This window comes from Myxine glutinosa, chromosome 1 (genome assembly GCF_964187855.1).
Source record: "Myxine glutinosa chromosome 1, kmMyxGlut1.1, whole genome shotgun sequence".
NCBI classification, from domain to species: domain Eukaryota; kingdom Metazoa; phylum Chordata; class Myxini; order Myxiniformes; family Myxinidae; genus Myxine; species Myxine glutinosa.
In genome coordinates this window covers 210022688-210042098 of record NC_136261.1, presented here as the reverse complement: position 1 = coordinate 210042098, position 19411 = coordinate 210022688, and the positions used below count along the sequence as shown (strand labels likewise).

General features: G+C 41.4%; 1 protein-coding gene across 1 annotated transcript; it reads left to right on the top strand.

The window, feature by feature from the left end:
* Window positions 1-1241: 1241 nt before the first annotated feature.
* Window positions 1242-19145, top strand: LOC137416370 (keratin, type II cytoskeletal 8-like). Its single transcript, XM_068101921.2, has 8 exons — window positions 1242-1497; window positions 1605-1813; window positions 13431-13491; window positions 13587-13682; window positions 13793-13951; window positions 17207-17332; window positions 17545-17765; window positions 17903-19145. Exons 1-8 carry the CDS (start codon window positions 1318-1320, stop codon window positions 18669-18671), a joined length of 1821 nt encoding a protein of 606 aa, XP_067958022.2. The 5' UTR covers window positions 1242-1317; the 3' UTR covers window positions 18672-19145.
* The last annotated feature ends 266 nt before the right edge of the window (window positions 19146-19411 follow it).

The following is a 19411-nucleotide window of genomic DNA, read 5'->3' as shown; positions in this document are numbered from 1 at the left end:
TCTCCACCGAGCAATCTACGGTGTTTTACATCCAAGGCGATGCATCAACATATGCACTGTCTCTCGGGTGGACGTTAAATTGGATTGGTGGTTCACCTAACCCTAATCCTAACCCTAATCCTAATCCTAACCCTAACCCTAATCCTAATCCTAATCCTAACCCTAACGTGGGCCCATTCTCCACCCAATACCCATTGGGTATTTAATGAACTGAATGAACTGTGGGTGAGTTATCACCGGCAACTTGAACGACTTACACATTTGTATTTAGTTAGTTCGTGAAAGACTTGGCCTAAAAAACAACAACCTTCCCTGGGCACCCTAAGAGAAGCTGGGAATAGGTGGAGCTGTTAAAGAAGATCTTTAAAAACAATGGTTGTTTTTCCATTTTTCAAAATTATGCACTACGTATTAGTTAAATGTGAGTTCGAAGTAATTATGAATATACTTACATTGCTTTTTAATTCTTCCACTTGGTTATAGAAGTTTGAGAGGTCTGGGGTCTGATTAACTTTTGCGAAGATTTCCTTGATCTGGTTTTCAAGGTTCTGGTTCGTCTGCTCGAGAAGCTTCACCTCATCGATATAGCCAGCAAGACGGTCATTGAGCTGGCGTAAATGCTCCTTCTCGTTTCCATGTAAGATGCACTTGCCAATGGCGGACGCCGATGCCGAGAAGCTCTCAGACGCAAACCGGGAGTTCGGAGTCGGCTGGAGCGGATCTCCTTTTTGGCCCCACGAGGACCAAGTGCTTGACTCGGTGAGCCTCAGACCTCGAGCATCGGAGGCTTTGCTACTCAAACTGAACGTGCATGACGTCATTATGCTTGGACACTCTTCCCGAAGAGAAAACTCTTTCCTTAAAAACAATCTCTCTTATATATATATGTATATATATATATCGGTTTAAATGTGCTTTGAAATAATGGGATTCTAATTTCCTAAAAAGGTGTTTCGTTCTTCCCAACTGAATGAGGGTGATCCCACGCCTGACACCATTTACTGATTTCATGAAACGTAAATATCCTCTTAAGGAAGGTTATAGAAGGTTGCCGCCTTTTTAATGACAGGGAGCGCCCAACAAACAGACGCGCTGAGAAAATTAATGCACCACAAAGTCAGTTGTAAACACCTTGAGGGCATCTACAGTATGCAGGTGTGTATGGTGACCTTAATTTAAAAGGAAAACAAGTGAGAAGTTGAATAATTCTACAATTAACGAGTTCTGGTCGTCCAGCCATAACAACATTATAAAGCTGCCCACCTGTTCGCCGAGCCGGGATGCCACCACCGATGCTGTTGGATCCGCTGCGGGGCCATGGGCAGCACGAGACTCCCGCTCGGCTTGCTGTTGCCTCTGGACGTGGGATTCCTTGAGGGCATCACTCTGGATGCTGGTGCGGTGCAGGAGAAGGGCCGCCGTGCTCAGGAAGTGCGTGTGCAGGAGCAAGCGTCTCTTAAATCCCTCAACAATCAGTTTGCAGGCTTCATCGATAAGGTATAACTATCAAATGCAGTATAGGCCTACATATTTTAATATTTTTCCGCAGTAAAGGTATTGCTTAAACAATTACTACATATGCGATTGGTACAAATTTTTTGCAGGTTCGCCATCTTGAGCAACAGAACAAGGTTCTTGAAGCCCAACTACAAGCGTTGCAGCATCAGGAGTCCCAAGGTTCCAGATTCTATGGGCTCTTGGAATGCTACTCAGAGGACCTGAGGAAGAACAATGACCAAGTGGTCAAGGAAAACGAGCGGATGCAGCAGGAAAATGAGGAAGTCCAAGGTCTCATGGAAAATCTCAGGAACAAGTAAAGCCTGGACACAAACCAAGCTCTTTTCTTGTTTCATGTTCTTTTTAAGTTTCCAGAGCATTATGTAAGACAACAGTATTTTATGGATGATTACACTGATAACTAGAGTGTTACCCTATGCAGCGGTTAAGTATATACAGTACTTCAATTTAAATAAAATGATGATATTAAAGACCGTTTAAAAAAATCCCAGGAGTTTAGTGCAATTGAAGCAGACTAATATACATCAGCACAATACACCGCCTTATTTAACATGTCCAAGTACTACTAAACAGAGGGTTTTGGAAGTGAGAAGGAGATTTGGGTTCTACAGTGTTGAAGTATGTAATTCAATTTGAACTAGAAAGAGCAATCAGAGGTTGCAGACCCTCGCCAGGACATGTTTTTAGTGTTTTTTTTAAAGCTTTTGTGTTAAAACAAATGTGGCGACCGAACCATGTGACTGATGACGTCATCTTCTTCTTTTTTCTCAACTCATTTATCCATAGATGACGCTCAAGAAATTTCATCTTGATCGGATGAGGTTTTGTATTTGTCGAATTATGACGCCATAATGGAGTTACTTATGACATCATCATTGACACATGCTATTCCCCATGGAGAGTTCTTTACAATGAGCCATGTCTCAATTTTTTCGATGCAGCCCTTTTGGAGATATAACGGTGCAAAGTTTTTCGGTTTTTCCAAGATGGCGCCCATACCACGTGACTAATGACGTCATGATTATCATAAAAAAATTCTACAGGAGGAGGTGCACCTATTAGTCTGGTTCATTATGTCAATAAAAACACTTTCGTTTAAAATTTACGGAGTTTAGCAAACCAGTACATTTTTGAGAAGCTTATGGCATCAGGAATCTGAAAATCAATGTTTACATTTGCGCAGATGCCTGCGTAGCCGCCATTTTGGACTTTCAAAATGGACGCCTTAAAATAAGAATTTCTGAATATCTCAGCTTGTAATTGACATAGAAATTTCATTCTAAATGCTAATCCCATGTTTCCAGGCTCAAGGAATCCAAAGCTTTATATGTCAAATTAGTGATTATGAACATCAAAAACCAAGAAAAGAAGTTTGTGAAATTATGTTTCTATTTTCATGAAAAAATGCACATTCAAATTGTTGGTAGTGACAACAGCATACGTATGGACGTATTTCCTATCTCAGTTTGACACATCATTACACATCATCATCACTCTCAGTGTCATATTCAACATTACAGTCTGCATCGTTTTCGCATTCTGTGCAGCACAAGCATAGTTCTGTGCAAGGCAAGTTATTCCTTCTGCATGAACATCTCTGTGTAGAACAGTTGGTTTTCCAGTAGCATCCAACCAACTCGATGATGGCTTGTGGGGCAGGAGGAACCTTTGTGGTGACTGGCAGTATTTGGCCACTTTTGTCCTGAAAGTGGCCAAATTTCAGGGGGTCAAAAGGCTGTTGCTGCACACATTGGCTTGGCACCATACTCGGCTTTGTAACCGCACACGCTGGATGTGTTCCTCAAGTGCACCGACTGTAGGAGGTAAGTTGTTGCTTTCAGCTTTACAAACAAATACCATCTTAGATCAGGGATACTTGCAATGTGAATACGCTTGGGACAGTAGGTTGAGCACACAAATTTGGCCAATACGTCTTTCACCTCCTGTGTTAAGTCACCTTCCTCCGGTAGTTTCATCGGTGTTCTGACAAAGTGCATTTCAGCTTTCATATACTGCTGAAACCATTTTGTTTTGCCTATTCCTGAGAATTTTCCAGCATTGTCTGCTCCAGTGAATGCATGGAATACAGGTATAGCTTGCGCCTTTTCTTTGCCCAAAGCTCTCCAGATTGGCTCTATTTCGACTGCACCTCATACCATCAAAATAGATGTCTTTTTGCAGAGCTTGTCATAGTGTGCCACAGCCAGAACCAATATGTCAGTATTAGGAGTGAAGAATACTAGCTGTGCATCAGGACACCGCTGTGATGCCTCCGCTGCCAGGCAGATCATCAATGTGATCCAGAAAGGACTTGTGATTGTTGTCTTCAAAGTGCATGTTTCTGTTGCTTCTGGTGTGACCTGATGCTGATGTGATGACTAACTGAGGTGAGTTTTTGTGGTAATCAAGGGTTGCTTTGGCGAGATAGTCTGTCAAATCTGCTTTCGTTTTTTCGTGCGATAGAAACCGAGCCAGTGGGATGTGTTTGATGTTCGTATCATCTGCAACCTGATACTGTGTAGGAGATTTTCCTAGTCGTCGTCTCTCTCTAGTTTCCTCCTTTAGTGAGTTTGTATGTATCGAAGACCAGGATGACCTCACTGAACCCTGCTGTCAAGTTCACGAGCCTGTCATTGAAACACTGGGCTAGATCTTTGACTGTGCTGATTAAAAACCACCGTTTAGAGGCCATTTTTCCCCGCAAAGCGGGGGTTGGCCTTTTCGGGGACCGTGGTAGTTGTTGTTTTTTGGTCCCCTTTTTGAAGCAATGTTTTACGGCCGGATGCCCTTCCTGACGCCAACCCTTTTTGCCGCCTTCAACGACAACCAGGGAATTACCAGTGAACTGGTACTCAATTAGCCGACCTCGGAAGGATGACAGGCTGAGTCAACCCCCCTGGCATTAATTCGGCGATCGACCGAGATTCGAACCCAGGATCCTAGGATCCTAAGCCGGCACCCTAGCCGCTAGCCCAACACCAGGGATCTTGATTTATTTGTCCTTGATTTATTTGTCATCTTCTGGACAAGCACCATTAAATCAACAATGGCGATCTTTTGATTTGATGACGACGATGGAGATGATGATACAGGACCTCTATCATCGTCCTGCTTTTTGGCCGCCAGAGCTATATTTTTTTGGGTGTTTTTGTATACAGAATCGAGGCTCATGTGAGACCTAACACATTGAACATGAAAACATACACAGACACAAAAACATAAAATGAAGGGAGTGCGAGACAAGAGGGGGAGAGAGAGGGAAGGACACAAGCACAACAACAGTAGAGAACAAGGACGTCGGTAGATCTGTGGAAGGCGGAGGGCTGGGGAGGAGGGAAGGGTACATGGTATAAAGCAAATGAACACTACTAGGAATTTCACTACTAGGAATTTCAGGAAAGAAGTTGGGGATTGAAAGAGGCGGATTTGAGGTGTTTTAACGGGGGTAGAAAAGATCAAGGTTTTGGATGGGGGAAGACAAGAAATGGTAGTGAACAGCTGTTTTAAAGACCTGCAGGGAGGAGAAGGATCGAATAGATTGTGGGAGTTTGTTCCAGAGGCGGGAGAAAAGAGGAATGAAGGAGTGAAGGTGAGCAGAGAGTCTTGATTTTGGCAGTTTCACCGGAAGAGGGTTGCAGGCAGATGTTGTGCATCCTGCAGGAATATTTGGGGGACAGACAGAGCAAGGGGAGCAAGGCCGGAGAGGAGTCGGTAGAAGACAGAAAGACCACCTACCTGCCTGCGGTGAGGGAGAGAAAGGCCCTCAGAATCAGCTTCATCACGGGAGATTCCAATGATTCTGAATGCTTTGGTTTCAACCGCGTGAAACCGAGCTAGGTGTGAGGCAGGAGCACTAGCCCAGAGGGGAGTGCAATATTCCATTGAGCTGCGGATGAAAGCTTTGTATGTGGTGAGAAGCTCAGAAGTGCCCAGAAAGGACTTCGCACAACGGAGGATGCCCAGTCGGCGACTGGCTTTGGAGGCCAGCTTGGAGCTTGGACCAGCTTGGAGCTTCTGTCTGTTCCTGGGTTTCATCTGTTTTTGCCAGCTTCTCATGGCTGTGTATCAGCTTGGACTTGTCAGTGCATGGTAGCAATGAGCCGTCTGGCATAAATAGTGCTCTCGGAGTCAATGTGAACTCATAGTTGCCAACTGCATTCTTCTGATCGATGTCCCTGCTCGACCTGGTGAGAACCATCAGCCGACCATGGAGATTTTTGGTCTCTTTTAGGTCAACTGTCTGGTCACGGAACTTGAAAGTTTGTTTCTTGCTGCCAGACATGTACATCCTGTTGTTCTGCTTTTTGACTGGTGCCCAGAGACTAACATCTCCATTGACATATTCAGTGACATAATCTTCATAAAGCTTCTGTCCGATGTCATCAATGTTCAAGATTTGTGGAACATACTCTTGTCGTACATATGCATGTGTAATGATTTGTCAAACGAAGATAGGAAATACGTCTATACATATGCTGTTGTCACTACCAACAATTTAAGTGTGCATTTTTTCATGAAAATACAAACATAATTTCACAAACTTCTTCTTTTCTTGGTTTTTGATGTTCATAATCACTAATTTGACATAAGCTTTGGATTCCTTGGGCCTGGAAACATAGGATTAGAATTTAGAATGAAGTTTCTATGTCAATTACAAGCTGAGATATTCACAAATTCTTATTTTATGGCGGCCATTTTGAAAATCCAAAATGGCGGCTATGCAGGCATCTGCGCAAATGTAAACATTGATTTTCATATTCCTGATGCCATAAGCTTCTCAAAAATGTACTGGTTTGCTAATCTCCAAAAAATTTGAACAAAAATACATCGTGAACCTGACTATATGTTGAAAATTTCCTATCAATCGGACCAACGGTTGCAGAGAAAATCATATTTATTCTGTGCAGACAAACAGACAGACAAACAAACAAGCAAACAGAAAAACGGACTCAAATGCAATACCCTCTCCTCTGGCGAGGGTAATAAAATAAAGATTGTTAAACTTTTATGAATACATCAATTCCAGAATTTATCGCCGTTTTACCACCGTTAACGCAGTATCTATTTATTACACCACCCTTTCAAGCACAATGTATTAGTTATTCGTTCCTGTTTGTTTGTGTCCTTTATGACGTCCTTAAAAACAGTAGGTTTTCTGTTTAGAATGATTTTCAATTTTGTTTGATTGTAGGCAGACAGAGTAAAATTATTATTTGACGACTTTCTGTGCATGTGCGATTGGGATAAATTCAGAGCCTAAGTGCTGTTAAACAGCAGGTTTGTCTTTCGATTCAAGTTCCGATGTGTGTTCACAATAGAACATTCTATTTAAATAAGTTGTTCCGCGATTATAAACTGACATCTGTAGGCAGACAGACAGAAGGACATTAACCAATTGCTTAACCCTGCGTTCCGCTTCACATGCATGGGGTAAAAATACATCAGTTATATATATATATATATATATATATATATATATATATATATATATATATATATATATACATATATATATAGATAGATATATATAGATAGATATATACATACATACACTACCAGTCAAAAGTTTAGGTACTTTACTGGCGTACTTAACACTTAAACTTTTGACTGGTAGTGTATATATATATGTATATGTATACAGCAGGGTACAACATTAGATGTGATAACAAAAGGAGGGAAACCAAAAGCATTCTATAAGAATTTCCATTAACTCTTAAGGATACAGTAACACTTATTATAAGAAAAAAAAATCAATTCTGTCTTTAGATATATTCAATAATCAATGTGAACCCCTTTTGCTTTGAAAACTGCCTCAACTCAGTTTGGCATTAGTCCAATTAGTTTATGGATTATGCTTCAAGATTCAATTTTTTTCCCAACAGTTTTTTAATGCACTCCAGAGCATAATCAGACTGCTCACATAAATGTTATCTCTCTCAAATGTATTGACCTTTCATTTAATATCATATACCATAATATCAAGTATAATAAATGAAAGAATACGAAGAAATATCTTCAATACAATTTTTTTTAAATCACTATTTGTAATTGTCGTATGAGAAAGCTTGGTGTTGATTTAAGTGGACTCAGACATTTGTACTCTATTGTCCTCTATTTTGCTTGTGTGTGTGTGTGTGTGTGTGTGTGTGTGTGTGTGTGTGTGTGTGTGTGTGTGTGTGTGTGAGTGTGTGTGTGTGTATATATATATATATATATATATATATATATATATATATATATATATATATACAGTGCGTATCAAAAAAAAGATAATCCGAATTCAAGGGGTTAATATGCAAAGGTTATTTAGTTTGACAATTTACATGTGGTTTACCAATTATGAAGAGATCCTCAGCTTTCCATTGATCCCTTTCATGCATCATTGCTGTCACACATGACCGAGTACATGTTCATTGAAAATGACAAGTTCAAATCGCATTTTTCAAGTTTGGCTAATCGATGCAAAGCAGTTTGAAATGGACGCATTACTTGTCGACTGCCAAGTTGATTATGTAAAATTGTTAAGCTGGTCTGGGAATCATCGGTTGCATCATCCTTTGTTTAAGATGGGTATTTAAGATGGGCCTACAGTGTATGGGTTTTGAGACAGTCTGAGTCATTGAAAAGATGGTTCAACTTACGACTGAACAGCGGACCTTCGTGGTTACAAGCTTTCACCAAACTGGAAGTTTGCAGCGAACTCGTGATGCGTTCAGGGAACGTTTCCCAGAACGGGAGCCTCCAGCAGCCAAAACCATATGGGCGAATGTTAGAAAATACCAAGAGCATGGCACTAGCCTCAACCGCAACAAGGGGAATTCTGGTAGGAGGCGCACTGGGCGATCGGAAATGAACATTGCAGCAGTAAGGCAGCAAGTTTTGGAGCATCCTAGTGATACCAGCACAAGACGAAATGGGACGGGATTGCCTTTGGCAACATTCAACCGAATCACAAGACTGGACCTCCACCAACATCCATGTCGGATTCACATCCGGCATCAACTTATGCCAGGGGATTTTGCCAAGAGGCTGGTGCTTGCCAGATGGTTGATAGCACGTTGCGAAGCAGATGTCAATTTCCTGCGGTATCTCGTTATGGGCGACAAAGCTGCTTTCGCCATGGACAGCAAGGTCAATACCCATAATGTTCTTGAATATGCACCAACAGGACAACCCCCAGAATTTAATTTTGACACCAACATGAATCGACAAAAGTGGACTGTTTGGTTGGGACTTTGTGGAAGTGGTCAGGTTATCGGACCATTTTTCTTTCAAAGGAATGTCAATGGTAACAGGTATCTGCAGATGATCAATGATGAAGTTTTACCGCAGCTGGAGGAGAACTTTGAGCGTCAGGTTCGTGGTGTCTTCAGATATCTCAGGTGGGCCCAAGATGGCGCCCCAGAACATCTTCTTATCGCTGTCCGAGATCGACTGAGGGAACCCTTTGGAGACCGAGTCATCACCCTCAACCATGCAGTGGAATGGCCGCCAAGATCACCTGACCTCACACCATGTGATTATTTCCTTTGGGGACATTTAAAGAACAAGGTGTTCGTAACTCCTCCCCGTGATCTTGATGAATTGCAGGGCCGTATTCGACATGAAGTGGGTGCTTTGCGCAATGACCCGGCTATGGTGAGACGAGCAGTTCAGGGCATGCTCCGCCGCTGTGAGCTTTGTGTTGAAAGGGGAGGTGGACATGTTGAAGGTGTGAGTGCATAAAGGCCAATCATTCCTGAGAAAAGTTCACATCTGACGTTAATTTTGCACCAATTATCCTGACTTGCATCGATTAGCCAAACTTGTAAAAATGCGATTTGAACTTGTCATTTTCAATGAACATGTACTCGGTCATGTGTGACAGCAATGATGCATGGAAGGTATCAATGGAAAGCTGAGGATCTCCTCTTAATTAGTAAACCACATGTAAATTGTCAAAATAAATAACCTTTGCATATTAATCCCTTGAATTCGGATTACCTTTTTTTTAATACGCACTGTATATATATTTATATAATTATATAATCATCGTAAAAGAGTTCTATGAAATGAGAGACACGTCAGACAATCCAAGACATGTCAAAAAGGTTTTGTCATATACATATAAATACCTTTTGTATTTCTTCTTAATAATTTACCTATACTATAAAATTGAACGTGTTTGTGCGTATATATATATATATATATATATATATATATATATATATATATATATATATATATATATATATATATATATATATATATATATATGTATATATATATATATATATATATATATATATATATATATATATATATATATATATACACGGTATGTCATGTGCATAAATTACACCAACACATCAATTCCACACTAGGCACGCATGTCTTTTCAAACTGAGATTGAAATCCCCTATGGTCACAAATAAATGAAAGCAGAGTTGACGATCCAGATTTCGCTCTTGTTTGAGCTCATCAGGCCAACATACTGCTAAATCGTTTATTTGTGACCATACTAAGCTCGTTAATAAACACAGATTGAACCCCCTAACTTGACTGGGCAGCAGCATACAGATCGAGTCCAATCACAGCACTTACTGCATGACCTGTTAGTAAGAAGTATCGTCCTGCCACATTAACACACTGTTTCTGCCCTGCTGATCACCAGTCATGTGGTTTTCAGTCAAGGATAATAAATTTAACGAAAGGAGCGCCCTGGCCCTATGACATGATGGTGACGTAATGTGCGTAAATAAAATGTTATGATGTCAGCGTCATGTCATACGGTCAGTGCGCCTCTTTCGTTAAATTTATTATTTCCTTTAGTTAAAAGCCAATAAATAAAATAAAATTAAAAAATTAATTATTGTTTAAAATTAATTATTAAAATTAATTATTTTTAAAAATTAAATTAATTTAAATTTAAAATTAAATCATTTGCTTTAGTTAAAAGCCATAATCCTAACCAGCTTTTTACCATAGCCCCTTTGCCTCACCATTCATGGATTCACCATCCGCAGCACTTTCCAGGAACATAATCCCCATGAATGGTGAAGTTTTACTCTATATCTAAATACATAAAAGAGAGGTTTGTTTGTTTGCTTGTTTCTTCGTTTGTTCCTTGTAAATTTCCAAACCCCTGGGCCGATTTCCCCAAAATTTGCTGTACCACATAATTTGAACAGGTTCAGGCTCAACAATCCAAGGTAACCTTCAAATTATTAATCAAGTTGATGGAAAAAACATGGAAAACATGAAATAATGATGCTTTCGGCGATCGATGAAGGTTTCGGGTGCTCCACTTGATGAGAGTAGCTTCTTTGACTGTGCCTGCATGAGTCCCAAAGTCTATGTTATTGTTAGGAATCAAACCTATTGCACTGAAATACTTCTTTGCCATATGTAGAATGGAAATTAACATACAAAGGGTCCACAGTCTCTGGACTACACTCAGTGTAACGAGTGGTTGCACAATCTTGCACCACCTTCCTCAAGGAAATGAGGAAACCATTTGGTCCATCTTTGCCGTGTTGCACTCCTGAGATATTTTTTGCTCCTGCAGTAAACAACAATCTTCTTCATGCTTTACTAATGTCTAAGTGACCCGATCTTGATCGGATGACCCAACTTGTACTTTATATTGAAAAATAAATACGTTGGCGTGTCTTGGACTATTGTATATCTCGTTTGTAGAACTTTTTGAACAAAAATAGATGTGTATATTATATATGAGGTCATGTTGAAAAGTAATGCCTCCTATTCTTTATCTCCAAAACAGGTAAAGATATTCAAAAGAAACAAAGACAGATACTAACATCAGTCTTTATTCTACCATGGTGGATATTTATTTCTCAATATAATAATCAGCACCGTCCACACATTTCTGCAAACGCTCAAGTAGATTTGTGATGCCATCACAATAGAACTGTGCATCCTGCTGACTTAACCAGCGCTTCGCAGAAGCCTCGACATTATCGTCGGAAGAAAAGGTGTTCTCTACAAAGGTGTTTCTTAAGTTTAGGGAAGAGATGAAAATGTGATGGAGCCAAGTTGGGGATGATGATCCTTTGTGGTGGTACTCCATTGACCGTCTTTTACTCTCAGGATGGTAATGGTGCACCCAAATCCCATCTTCAGCCATCCCAACTTTCATCTCCAGCGCTTCATGCTGCACACCACTGACAATGCTGTGCTGCATGAGACATCCAGTGTCTGTATCACAAAACTTCGTACTTAGTGGAGAGAATAACTAATGTCCGTACTGCACTTTGCTTCATTCAAATGTTTTTACCCGTTTTGGAGACAACGAATATGAGGCATTACTTTTCAACACACCCTCGTGTGTGTGTGTGTGTGTGTGTGTGTGTGTGTGTGTGTTTTCCCCCGTATAGGTATACGAACACACAACTGAGTGCAAGAGATTTTTTTAGAGTTTGTACATAATAGACAAATAGCTTACTACAAGCCCAAATATAGCATGATGAAAGCATTATACATCTGAACTAGAACGCCACTCCGTAGAGCGCATACTCCCGCCGTGGGTTTAGTTGGGATAATACGTTTTGTTTAACATCCCCTCTCCCCAAAACAATAAATGAAAAAGAAAGTAAGCCCTAACTGTCAGAGAATTAATTTTGATATATCTCGGAATTAGAGGAGAAAAACATCATTTAAGAATAAGAATAAAAGCTTTAATGCAGTAAAACAGAAAAAATCTTTCCCAAAAAAAATTACAAAAAAAATTCCTGGATCCGGAATAATATCCTGAGCTTCACCAAAAACGAATCAATTCTTCCTTATCCCAAGGGCAATCATCCCACCAACATTTATCCAAATCCGTTCAGAACTTTTCCAGATATCTTGTTAACAAACACACGAACACACACACAGACGGACACGATCGAATGCGTTACTCCCTGTCGGGAGTAATAAACCTGAAAATCGCAGAGCCAGAATTATTTTTTGGTCTGGGCAGCCGATGCGAGGTTTCTTCTTCTTCAGCCTCTCACAACCCTGGGTGAATATGCGATCTTTTAAAAAAAAAGTTGGAATTTTTCCAAATCTGTTTTATTCGTTTGTTAATATACCTCAGCCATTGACAAATCTGGAACTAAGTCTTTATAAGTTCATCAAATACTGACACCGTGAATGACATTCGCTGAGCTAAATGTTGATATCTCTTCTGAGGTTAAAAAAAACAAAAAAACCTAAAAAACAACAGTTTTAAAGCATTATACGTATCAAACGATACATTTTATGAAACGGCGAAACCTAATACACACTTTGGTGGTTTTAAAATGACAGAATATGTCTTTATTAGAAAAAAAAAAGAACATTGAAGACGACGCTGCTAAAAAAAAATACACCGCTCTAACGCATAACCACGAATTTAAACTACATTTACAACAAATATGAAAACTATTTTCATATCACAATGTTAAATATAGAATATATAGAAGATAATGTTAAAAAAAAATGAGCCCTATCTTCCAATGGTAAAAAAATCCTTCAAAAAATTCCTGGATCCGGAATAATATCCTGACCTTCATCAAAAACTAATCAATTCTTCCTTATCCCAAGGGCAATAATCCCACCAACTTTCATCCAAATCCGTTCAGAACTTTTCCAGATATCTTGTTCACAAACACACGAACACACACACACACGGACGCGAGTGAATGCATTACTCCCTGGCGGGAGTAAAATTATTTGAGTGAAACAACTTACTGATTCTAAACAAAATCTTCGCATTGTTTTGTCTTATTATGTATGTTACGAAGAAAATTAAGTATAATAGACAACTGTTTGACTGAGCCATGATTTGAAAAGTGATTAACCATTTGGACAGATTAAATAAATAAGAATTGTTGGTTTTTAAGACTTTTACTTCAAAAGTGATTTCATACAATCGTTTTGATGTACTCCAGGTTGGAAAGTCAAAGAAATTCCAGAGTCGAACTGGAAAACAAACTTCAAGATATTAAAAGGGTAAGACCCTATTTCTTGAGAATTGCTATAATAACAGCCGGAAGTGGTAGACACCATGCCGAGATTCAATGTTCATCATTTCTATTATATTACAGGAAACTGACAGTGCTTTTGTGAGTAAAGCTGACATTGAATCAAACATTGAGCTTACAAGCACTGACATACAGTTCATGAGTCAGATATTCTGTGAGGTAAGCATTTCTTTAAAATGATTCACTAACCTCTTGGTGCATTGTGGGTGATTATTTCAATGTTGGGTTCAATGTGAGGAATTCTAAAATTGTACGCACCAATCATACAGGAAGAAGCGCAACTGCAAGCAAAGTCCAGAAGCGTGACGGTGGAAGTGGACACCAGCCGAAGCCTTGATCTCAGCCACATCATTGAAGATGTGCGTGAACAATACGAGGCAAATTTAATGAAGATGCAACAGGAAGCTGAAATGTACTACAAGAACAAGGTAATAATTTTGTTAAATTTATACGGTATCATTCATTCCCTCGGAGAGGGAAGGGAAGGAGGAACAAACAAAGAAGGTAAGAAAGAAAAGGGGCGTGCTGACTATGAGGGACTCAATCCATCTTGGCGTATTATACTACGTAAACAGTATTATATTATACAAGAACAAGTACAAAAAGTTTTAATTAAAACAAAAGCCGGGTCGATGTAACACAATGCCTAGATGCAGCTGTGCCTATAACGTCGATGTTATAGGCACAGGACATTCCTATTGATTCGATTACTTGATGTTATTTTTGTGCAAAGTGAAAATATATCTCGGCAATTTCCCGTGTGTGGCGACTAATTTTTAATATATCTCGGCATTTTCCCGTCTGTTATTTCAGGCGGTGTATGACTGACCATGCCGCGATTTTAAAAATATATATCTCGGCAATTTCCCGTGTGTGGCGACACGTGAACGAAGCTGTGCTCCTCTCTCCACATTATTGTGACGACGTATAAATTAAATATTTCATCGTGACGATTGTCATCAAATGGACGAATTTTTAATATATCTCGGCATTTTCCCGTCTGTTATTTCGGGCGGTGTATGACTGACCATGCCGCGATTAAAAAAAAAAAATCTCAATGGACTTGAAGTTACAGGCCTTTGAGAATTCATTTCGTTCTATAAAGGGCAACTTTCATCGGATTTTCTTCCCGTTTTTTTTCAACCGAGTCTAAAACTATGTTAGCGACTGTGAAAAATGAAATGATATATCGAATTTGATTTGAAATAAAACTGTGTGAGAGAGGAAGACACCACGGGCCTACAAAACAGGCCTCAAAGCTATGCGAGTTAATAAAATGGTGGATATTTGTTTATATGAAGCCTCTCCCACAATGGGTGGAGCTATGGTTCCCAGAATGGGTGGAGCTTTGAGGTTTTATCTTCCCTGCAAGAACAAGAAGAACAAGAAGAAGAAGAACAACAACAACAACAGCAGAGGGCACTCTATGACCAGCGTCTTGCGACGCGGCTAAAAAGTACCCGTCACTTTGCTGAAGGCCATAATCAAAAGACGGCATGTTGTACTTCACATTCTGCTCCATTCATTCTATAATTTGCCCAAGGTCATCTTCCATCTGATTGGAAGTCGGTTAACATAACTTTCATCAACCATCCTTGCTGCTTATATGACACGAGAAAAAGATCGCTTCTGTTTTACTGCAAAACTCAGTGTTGGATGCTTTGGTTTTAACCTCCGTTTAAAGTGAGTGAAATGAAACATTTGGGAAATTTCGAATTATTCGTACTCATATTTCAACATCACCGTAATGCAAATGATATCAAGTTGTTTAAACTTTCCTTATATAAAAAGATGATTTGCAATACTGGATACCACCAGGTGGTGCTATATGATACACATTTACATAGAGAGAAATTGGGTCTTCCCCCCACCCTGAACCCTTTCCCTCAGATATGCGACCCTGACAGAAACCATACTTGGGGTACCCTTAGGAAACAAATGCAAAATTTGGTTGGATTTGGTTAAGTAGTTTTTTTAGTTTTTGAAGTATATATAAATGGTCAAACAGACACGAACACTCCTACATATATTATATTAGAAAGAGTACCCGTCCCAAGTGACAGGAAAAGCTACAAAATTATCCCCCTCCTTTGTCTCCCTCTTTCCTCCCTTCCCCACTCTCTTCCCCCCCCCCTCCTCTGGCTCCCTACACTTCCCCCTCTTTCCTCCCTCCCACACTCTCTCTCCCCCACTCCTCTTTCCTTCCCCTCTCTCCCCCACCCCACTCCTCTGTTCTCCCCCACTCCTCTGTCTCCCCCACTCCACTGTCTTGCCCCCACTCCCCTCACCTCCATTCCCCCTCTCCACCACTCCCCTCTCTTCCCCACTCCCCTCTCTTCCCCACTGCCCTCTCTCCCCCTCTCTCAGTCTCTCCCCTCACATCCCACTCCCTTCCCCACTCCCCTGTCTCCCCCACTCCTCTCCCTCTCCACTGTCTTCCCCCACTCCCCTCTCCACCACTTCCTCACTCCCCTCTCTTCCCCACTGCTCTCTCTCCCCCTCTCTCAGTCTCTCCCCTCTCCCTCCCCTCACATCCCACTCCCTTCCCCACTCCCCTGTCTCCCCCACTCCTCTCCCTCTCCACTGTCTTGCCCCCACTCCCCTCTCCTCCATTCCCCCTCTCCACCACTTCCCCACTCCCCTCTCTTCCCCACTCCCCTCTCTTCCCCACTCCTCTCTCTTCCCCACTGCCCTCTCTCCCCCTCTCTCAGTCTCTCCCCTCTCCCTCCCCTCACATCCCACTCCCTTCCCCACTCCCCCTCTCTCCCGGTTACTGGAGTAATAAGCCATTCGAGTATCCTGCGTTGGAGTGGTGACCCATCCAGGATTGTCCTCCTTCACTAACGACATTGCCTCGGCAGCCTATGGGCCTGACAGTGTGAAAGGGATGGTTGTTATTATTCTTGTAGTGCAGGATGGGCCAAATGACCTCCTCCTGTGTTTTTTTTTAATACCGTATATATTTACCTTCTCATGATGCTGGGATCTCAGATTCAAATCGCATTGTCACAATCACAATCACTAACATCCTTGTAATTAATGGAGAGCACAATGATGCTTCCTGATGTTCCTGTTTGCATGTACTATCTGTAAAATCTTTCCATTAGCCTCACATCACTCTAGACTCTAGAGAGATGCAAAGTGACTGCTGCTGCAGTTCAACACTTGCTGACAAGATAGCTCAGAGGATACTTAACTTTAATTTTTTTATTTTAATTAATTTTTTTTTCTTGGGTTCAATTCTCTATCCGAAAGTGCTTCCCAGGCAGGGTGTTGAACTCCTTCAGAGGGTGTCAAACTCTACTAAGCATGTGCTGGTGGATGTTAAAGATCTCAGGGTGTCGCTCGCAGAGTGTGCCAGCGTGTGTGTGTGTGTGTGCCAGCAATGTGCCAGCGCCCTGAACGAATTACGGATTCCTGCCCTAATGTGCAGGAAGGGGGCACTGCATCGACAGCACAGTCACACCTCTGTGGTGATGCAACCAGCGAGTCGAATTCGTAATTGAATCCCAGTGCAACATGTATTCAAAGTGGGTAAAAAACAACAAAAAAACAACCGCGACCACAGTACTTTTCATCATCATTCAGGCCGATTCCACCAATAAGCTGAACTACAATTTTGTCATTGCCAGCCAAACAGTTCCTGAATCCTAGTTACAGTAGATGAGTGTTTATTTATTCAGCTTGATGACGCAGCCACCATGGCAAGAAATATCAGCAGTGAACTAGAAAACACTCAAGGTGAAATGGACAACCTGAACAAGCAACTGGAATTTGTCACAGCAACAAGCGAGGCATTGAAAAACGAGGTGAGCATCAGGGGAAATGACAAACTTTGCACCAATAGAACCTGTGGAATTGACATTTGATAAAATGCTTTTGTTATAAACCAATAAAGTTTACTAAAATGAAGAAACAGTTTATTATAAAGTTCATTATTTTTGAAAAACCTACATAATGAACTATATGCAACAGTTCTGTCGTTGACTAAAGTATCCATTTCTTCATCCACGTCATCCAGCGAGCGGAGATCGAAGCTGCTGTAACCCAGGTTGAAGAAAAAGGTGAGAATGACGTCACAGCTGCGAGGACTCATTGTGCCATGCTGGAGGAAGAGATCAAGGCAAGCAAGCAAGAGATGGTTTTGCAGGTCCAGGAACATCAGGAGCTCATGAACGTCAAACTGGCTTTGGACGTAGAGATCGCCACATACAGGAAGCTCCTCGAGGGAGAGGAGAATAGGTGATTGACTATGGAGTTTATTGAATATGGGCAATCTGCATATTATGTGTACAAAATGGCAGAATTGCATGCACTTCTCTCAACTTCACCACAGTTCACTAACGATGACCATCCGACATCGTCGAATACCGTTGCAGGTTAAGAAAAGCACAGGGGATCTGCCGGGTCGGAAGTGAGACCATGTGCAATGCAAAGACGAGCGGATGTGGAGATGGCCTCACGGTCCACCAGACTTCCTCCAGAATACCCACTCCTTCGATGGGGCGATGCATGACTAAAGGCAGTCCAAACGAAAGACTCCGGTCACCCGTACACAAATGTCCTTCCAGCAGTTGCACCGCTTCCACTGGGGGAAACCGTCCCCACAGTCCTACAGAGTGTGGTTCTACTCAGAGCAAGAAGACCATCGCTTTAGGCTTCACACGCACCAGCACAAGCAAATCTGGAGCGTTAGATTGGTCCTCGAGCAGCAACAGCTTCAAGGGTAGTAGTTATGCAATGTCATCAAACGCAAACAGTTCTCCTCCTACTTACATATACTCGCGCACCACCCAAACCGGTGGCTTCTTAAATTCTCGCAAAGAACCAATGTTAAATAAAGATGACTTAGCTGCGAAAGTTGCCACTAGCCCAAGGGTCAAGGGAATCACGGTGAGCAACCTATCCGAGGCAACTTTTGACACCGTATTGGATGAAAGCGTCATGGAGCCAAATGGTATATTCGGAAGGGCTAATGAGATCTTGGGCAAATTGAGAGGTGGGAATAATGGGAATTGCGCTGGATCGGTGTGTCCTGTGTGCAAATGCGAATGTGCACAAGTACATGGGGAGTGTTGCTCCGACCACTGGGGTCAAACCTCCTGCCATTACCACAATGGTGGAACAGTTTTATGGTCTAGTTATTAATTGTCCTGTTTATCTATTATCTCCCTTATGTTTATCTATCTATCTGAATTGCGAATCAGCTTAAGAAGCTTTCTGGACTTCACGAAGCAAAATCTGGTTATTAGATACATTGCATGGGGCATGCCAATTATGACAATTTCCACCATATACCTCCTCCATCTTCGTCTTCTTCTTCTTCTTCTTCTTCTCTGTGGCTTAATCGCAATAGTTAGGATTTGGCCATTCGGATCAGCCGTCTCCATTCCCCTCTGTCCTCCGCATCTTCCTGTCTCAATCCCACGCTCTTCAAATCCATCACGTACCTGCAATCACCCTCAACAAGCAGGCAAGACTTTTCACGACGCTGGATCATTGGTGCAACATACGCATGCACGCTTGTGTAATCACACTGGTTTCCATGACCCTGTCCACATGGGAACCTGTTTTTGGCAGGCACACTGGAGATGCAGAAGTGGCCCCCCATCAAGGTACTGCTGCTCGGGCTGGGGCTGGGGCTACCACCCCCCCGCCCCCCCCCCCCCAGCTGTGATAAAGTTAACAATAGTGATAGTTGGACAGATTTTTGCCTTTTATAATCCAGGCATGCCAGTCACTGTAATTTGGGATATGCTTGAATCCCAGCTCCATGTAAAAGGAAAAGTGTGTTCGTTTTGTTTAGCTGAGGGTGTAAGATACATACATACCCATCTCTGTCTAAAGGTTATTTTTTTCCCTCTGTGTTGTTTGGTTAATGGTATTAA